We start from the raw sequence: 7,193 nt of genomic DNA on the forward strand, positions 1-7,193 counted from the left end.
CCCCCCCCCCCCCCTTTTTTTTTGTATGAATAGACATATTTAGCCTTTGATTGATTCAAATGTGTTTCTTTAACCCACTTATGTAAAAAATGTGTTATATTTGGGTTGTTAAAAAAAAATTACCATGAAATGTGCAGTATCATTGATGAGTTAAAAAAGCACATTTGAAATAATTGGAGGTTTAATATATTTAGTCAAATAACACAAGAACTAAAATAAAAATTCATCGATAATTAATACTAAAAGTACTTTTGACTTTCAAACTATCATAACGTTTTAGATATCACCTAACGATACCAAAAACCTTAGTGTGCCGGCTATATTTAACTTATAATATATTAAAGGTGTATGTATTTGAAAATTTTGGATAATATTTTTTTTAAAAGTTCTTTTTTTATTCGATCAACTTAATTTTGAAAATTATATTTTTTAAAAAATAATTAAAAGGAATTGATGAAAAATTCTCGAGTCATATATCATGATTTATTTCAATCGATACAATAATTTTAAGCTTTAATTAGAAGTACCATCAATCTACAAAATTCATACTTTTTGCCCTTGGATTGGATGACTAAAACATATTAAAGAAATCTTTTCGAAATATGATCTAAAAATACTTTCTAGGAATATGATATACTAACATATTTTTCATAGAGAAATTTTTCTATCATGCCATAAGTTAATTACTTGCATTTTCTAACTCCAAAAATAATCATGGAATATGAATATTTAACAATTTAGAATTTTTAAGGAAAAAATATAATAATTTTCTTGGAATTAGATTATGATAATTAGTTTATTATTATTTTAACAAATATGTCTTAATAAATTTAAAATTCATTGATCGGCTCAAGTGGAAATTCATGATAAACATCTATAAAAGCCACATACCTTTTCACATTTTATGTATTCTACTCCCAAAGAGAGTAAGACCTCGTTTGTTTCCATTAAGATTAAGAGGTCTGAATCTGAATATACATTTGAATATTAAGATTTATATTAAAATTTAAGTGTTTTTATATGAATACACATCTGAATATTAAGATGTGGTCTCTAAATCTGAACACTAAATAATTAATGCATTTGTTTTCAATATCTGAATCTGAAAGTGAAATTGAACATAATATTAATAAAATATTATAAAAATTTCCTTTCAACAAAACATATCACTTTTGATTAAATTTTTTTTTAATAATCATGATTTGTTTTTTCATTCAAAAACCTTTATAAACAACACTACATCAAAAATATTGTTGCAACCAGTGTTCTTGAGTCTTGACACACATCAATACAAGAAATTATTAATATAAAAAAAACCTTGATAGGATTTATAAAAACTTATCAGTTGGAAAAAAATGGTGTTTGATCGACAAAAGTAAGAAAGAAAGTTTTTAGTTATGAGATAAAGAAGCACACACGCTCAAAGTAGAGAAGTTATAATTTATTTATTTGATTATTATTTGATAACTTATCAAATGAGTCGAATGTTGTTAAGAGTCTCCTACAGATCTGATTCGTTCAGACCTCTTCAAACCCATTAAGAGATTTTTTGAAAAATAAAACAAAAGAACTTAATGTGCTGAATCTGAATGATTCAGATTCAGATTTAAAAATCAAACGTACTTAATGGGCTGAATCTGAATGATTAAGATTCGGACCTCTATTAAGTGTAAACAAATGAGGCCTAAGTTTTTATATTTGGGTATATAAAAGGCAAAGGGTCAAATATACCCATGTACTATATGAAATAGTTTAAATGTGCCCCTAAATTATACTTTGGGGCAAAATATACCCCTCCCATTATACTTTTGTGCTAAATATATTCTTATGACTAACAGAGGACACGTGGATGATTGAGATTAAATAAACTATTCAATTAAAAATAAATCAAATTCTATAACCTGTCTCGCTAACTTAACCCGACCTCATACACATTAACCCACCGAATTGTCTTACAAACCAGAAAACTTAATGGGCGTTTGAGTTCTTGCCCAACAACGTCTGCAACTTGGAGCTTCTGCTTCGCCAAAGATTTTTGCTATATGATTTCCATTATGTCTACTAATATTTCTTTTTAACTTAAGACATAATCAATCCCTTAAACTTGTTAGAATATAATTCAAGAAACTAGCAGATAAAGTTGCAGCTTCAGGGTAATTGGTGGTTGTTCCTGATTTCTTCTACGATGATGAGCCTCATGATTATGAGAAACATGACTTACAGACATGGTTCAAAGATCATGTTATTGTTAGTACCCTCCCTAAACTTCTTAATTTCAAACAATATAAAAGACTGCAACACTTGAAACTATTAACTTCACCGAAATGGAAATTTTGATGAAATGAGTCATAGAGATGCGGCTTCTTGTGTAAGTTAAGTTTGTCTTTTAGGACAAAGGATGTGAAGATGCTAAAGCAGTGGTTGAATCTTTGAAGAGTAAAGGAGTTTCCGTGATAGGGGTAGCAGGCTTTCGCTGGGGAGGTGAATGAATTTTTTATTTTACTTCTTAACTATAATATATTGTCTTGTTTTTTTTTCATAATTCATTTGACTATTTTGGTTCATCAGGAATGGTAGTTTCTAAATTGGCGAAATATGAGAGTAGTGTTGATGCTGCAGTTATTTGTCATCATGGTCCTATTCCAGGTAATGACATAAATGGTACATTTTGTTTATTAATTTCTCATCTCGTCCTGCATAGTACTTGTATGACTACACACTGATAATCTTGTATTTTTCAGAGGTAACAATTTTAAACTGCAATATTAGTAGTTAAACATGACCATGTTTTCCCTCCTGACCAAGCAAAGGTATTAGGGAATGCTTTATCCGCAAAACCTGTGGTATATTTTAAGCATTTAGACATGTAGGATAAAATCATTATATGCAATTCAACTATTAGATTCATGTATACAATTGATACTTAATTGTGCAGATTGAAATCTCTGTGAAGATATTTTCAGGGGTAGAGCATGGATGGGCAGTTCGATTGGTGTTGCGGAACAACTCTCTATGTTTGTTGACACTTACAAAACTAGAACCATTCCGACAATGATATTTTAGTTCTGATCAAGGAGAACTTTGACTTCATGCCTTGAATTATGTCAATTGATCTTGACTTTAAGAGGGGAGGCAACTTGGAGTTTCAGACAAGGATGCGACGTATGACATAATCATCCAGGCGTGGTATAGGAAAAGCAAAAATCTGGCAAGAAAGTCTATCATTAGATTGTGTGTTTGGTTGCGTGACATTATTTTCCATCCCGCATACAAAATAACATGTAATAGCATAAGGAAAACTAAAATGACGAGAACTACTGCCCAAGAAAGAGGAGGTGAAGAAATTCTCTGATCCATTGATTTATCCATAACGATCGAAAGGGTCATTACTCTACATGATTATATAATAAAAAAATGTATTTAAAATTGAAATCAAGTGAATGTCGAGTGTAATTTTTTACAATCTTTTTATGCTGTCCCCTAATTTAATTTTGATTTATTAGTTTTTAATATTAAAAAAGTAGAAAATCTACAAAGCTTTCTTATGCCTCACCTCTTATAGGTAATATATGATATTTCTCACCCATCTTCCACCCCAATCACACATACTTTACCTTTTAAGACATTATTTGATATCACTTTTTCTTATTCCCCATATTACATTGCACCCAAATCTTTATATATTCTCATGGAAAATATAATTAATTTATCTACTATTCGCTGAGAGTTATAATTTGTGAGTGAATGCTGAAATCTTATATATTTCATGACAATCAAGATTATTTTGTGCTTAGTGCATTAGTGTTGAAAATTATATAATTTAAAAGAAAACAATATTTCAACATGAAACCCAATTATTCTACAACATTAGATTTTCTTTTTTTTTTCCTTTTAAAAAAAAGAAATTTCCAACACATTGAAAGCAAATAAATTGATAAAGTTGATCAAAGAATAAAAAATCTCATATATCTACTTAAAAACATCAAATTTAGCTTCATTAATGACAAAATATTAACACATCCATATGATATCTACAAGATTCAAATCAAGCACAAGATACTTATTTAATATATATTTTTTTTCTTCATATTATTGCAATTTTATCAAAGAAACTAATCATTATTATTCAGTCTTCCATGCATAAAGAAAATGACAAAATTCTGTACATGGAGATTGCAAATCACAATTTTCATCATTGATATTGCTTTCAGAGTCTGAATATCTCTCTTCCAATTTCCCTTGCTTGAAAATGAAAGATCCAGGACCATAGTTAGGACCACTATATAACCAATCATGCACATCCCAGAAGATCTCAACAGGTACATTATCCAGAAAAACCTTCTCATTTCCCCTGAATCTCCAATGCAAATTCGCGATCCGAATTGCTACAGTTCCATTCACACTGATTTGCATAGCAGGATCAGATGGACCTGAAAGGACAGATTCAATAGTAATATCATGTTGTTTTTTCCCTTGCCCTAACATTGTTCTTGTGCAAAAGCATTTTTTCGCATATATAGTTTCCTTTTTGTGTAATAATGAAGCATCTAGCATGGCTGGTAGTGATTTTGTTCTCTTGAATGCTTCTTTATTTTGATCGCCTAGTAATAATACCATCTCCCCTTCTGAGACCAATGCCACATAATAATCTGATACAGGCTCTGGTCTGGTTGAGAATTTGGCTGATCTCAAATCCCAGTAGATGTCCGTGCGCTTCTCACCCACTCTGAATGATTTCAAACCCTTCTTACCCCAAAATTGCCAAGATTTTAGGTCAATTTTACATGTGAAATGTCTTTCTTCAGAAAGGTGTTCCACTATGATATCAAGGGTATGGCTAGTCATGTTTTTGGACCATGTTGTAGTTATGGCATGATAAAAATGTGCAATTTTGGCTACATAAATGCAAGTTGTAAAATCCTCTCCAAATTTATTGACAATAGTTTCTTCAGTTTGCTTCTCATCTTCCAATTGTTTCTGATTCATAGAAGCTTCAGATTCTAATGATGATTTGAACATTGTCAAAGATAGGCGCACAAAATCAACATCTCTGACCTATTCAAATATCAACATTTCAATATTTATTCTAATGAAACAAAACATGATATTTTTTCATTAATGCAAAATTATTCAAAATAAAGATCCCTAGAACATGGTTGAATATCAACTCCAACATTTGCCCATAATTATGTGATGAAATTGTCTTTTTTTTTTCGTAATACAATGCATTAAAAGAAAGACCTAGAAAAAAATGATGTGAGTTTGCTACCTTGGAAAATAATGTGTTGTTATTGTATAGAAAGATGATTGTAGAAATCAAAACTCACAATTAGAATTTCATCTTAACAATCTGCAATCAACTTTTATCACAATATTAAAATATTGAGGTTTGTTGTATTGTTGCCAAGATTATATCATGATAAAGATGATTGAATATGTGAAAATTTATGGGTTTGAGAAAAAGGTGACAAATGGGTTTTTTTCTCTCAAGTATTTATTTTGTTTGAATATTTACTCAAAGACACGTAAAACAAGTTTATTTTATTTTAATATTTTGAAATTTTAACGGAAAAGATAACTCTTAAAGTTTTTATCCTTTTTTTTTCTCAACCTTTTAAATTTTGTCTTAATTTGGCAATTTAGTCATTTATCAACTTTGGTGGTATGGTAACTCTTAAATTTTTCTAAAGATATTTTATTTACATGAGAAAAATATGTTAGAATTTTTAATTTTTTTGTTGTTGCTATTAGTTAAGTCACATGATATTTAGGTAAAAATTAGTCTCCCCTCTAATTTTGTTTTAAAATTTAACACTCCCTGAAATTTTGAATGTTAGTCATTTTTTCCTTATGATTTACTATATTACACTTATCTTCTATATTTCTTTCTTGTAATAATTTTTAAAATCTATTTAATAGTAATATAAGAAATTATGATTGGACTAATCTATCCTTTGAAATACTTTTTATTTAGTTAATTTGTGATCATTTTTTTTGCATACACTATTTTTACTCATATCTAGGGTCATTCGGAACTTCTCTTTAGACAATTAATTTTGTTTTATGATAATTGGAGTCTACTATAGTGATCAAGTTTTATATAATAAACTTAAAAGTAATCATATAAATTTAATTTTTTATGTTCCTGTGATGTATGATCAACTTAAGTTAGCAACTGTAAAAATTGTTGGTTATTATTAAAAAAAAACAACAATATTATCCATGTTCATACCTTTATTTTTGTCACTATCCAAAGTAGTAATTGGCACCAACACAAATCTCACATAGGTCGACAAAAATAGTACACGAAAATCGATAAAATGGGGTTTATCTGCTTCGGGGCTCGTTTAACCTTGAAAATGGATTGTTTTGACTATCAGGTCCACTATCAGGTCCAACTGACTCCATAGCTAACTTCTTAACGGACGTCCATGAAAAATTGGGCAAAAAAGGCGTTGAATTTTGGATCACTAAAAATCCATGGACCATAACACACGAATATCGGCAAAATGGGGGATTTACATGCTCCGTGGCTTGTGTGACCTTCAAAATGGGCAGTTTTGGCCGTCAAGGCCAACTGGCTCCACAACTAACATTTTAACGGACGTCTAAAAAAATTAGCCAAAAAAGATGTCAGAATTCTGGATCACCAAAAAAGATCGTGAACTATAGCACATAAAAATCGATAAAATGAAAGGTTTACCTGCTCCAGGGCTCGTTTGACCTTCAAATGGGTCGTTTTGTTGGTAAGAGCAAACTAGCTCCATAGAAAACGTCTTGGCGGACACCACAAAACGTTTAGGCAAAAAGATGTCAGAATTCCGGATCACCAAAATCCATGGACTATATAGTTCACGAAATCAGCAAATGGGGGTTTACATGCTTCGGGGCTCGTTTGACCTTGAAAATGAGTTGTTTTGGCTGTTAGGCCCAACTGACTCCATATCTAACATCTTAACAGACGTCAATGAAAATGTTTGGATAAAAAGATATCAGAATTCTAAATCACCAAAAATCCATGGACTATAGCACACGAAAATTGGCTAGATAGGAGGTTTACCTGCTCCAGAGCTCGTTTAACCTTCAATATGGGCCATTTTGGCAGTCAGGATCAACATGCTCCATAACTAACATCTTAATGGATGTCCACAAAAAATTGGAGCAAAAAAGACATCGGGATTCTGGATCACCAA

The 7,193-nt window shown here is 30.5% G+C and overlaps 1 protein-coding gene and 1 pseudogene across 1 annotated transcript; one reads left to right on the forward strand and one right to left on the reverse strand.

Annotated features, from left to right (window-relative positions):
- LOC107005983 overlaps nucleotides 1–3,055 on the forward strand; it is a 10,023-nt pseudogene extending 6,968 nt beyond the window's left edge.
- Nucleotides 3,056–4,060: 1,005 nt separating this feature from the next.
- On the reverse strand, nucleotides 4,061–5,485 carry LOC107006936. Its single transcript, XM_015205442.2, has 2 exons — nucleotides 5,270–5,485; nucleotides 4,061–5,055 (listed from the first exon to the last, which is right to left on the reverse strand). The coding sequence occupies exon 2, from the start codon at nucleotides 5,017–5,019 to the stop codon at nucleotides 4,123–4,125; it is 897 nt and encodes a 298-aa protein (XP_015060928.2). The 5' UTR covers nucleotides 5,020–5,055; nucleotides 5,270–5,485; the 3' UTR covers nucleotides 4,061–4,122.
- Nucleotides 5,486–7,193: the final 1,708 nt, after the last annotated feature.

Source organism: Solanum pennellii, chromosome 12, assembly GCF_001406875.1.
Source record: "Solanum pennellii chromosome 12, SPENNV200".
Lineage (NCBI taxonomy): Eukaryota > Viridiplantae > Streptophyta > Magnoliopsida > Solanales > Solanaceae > Solanum > Solanum pennellii.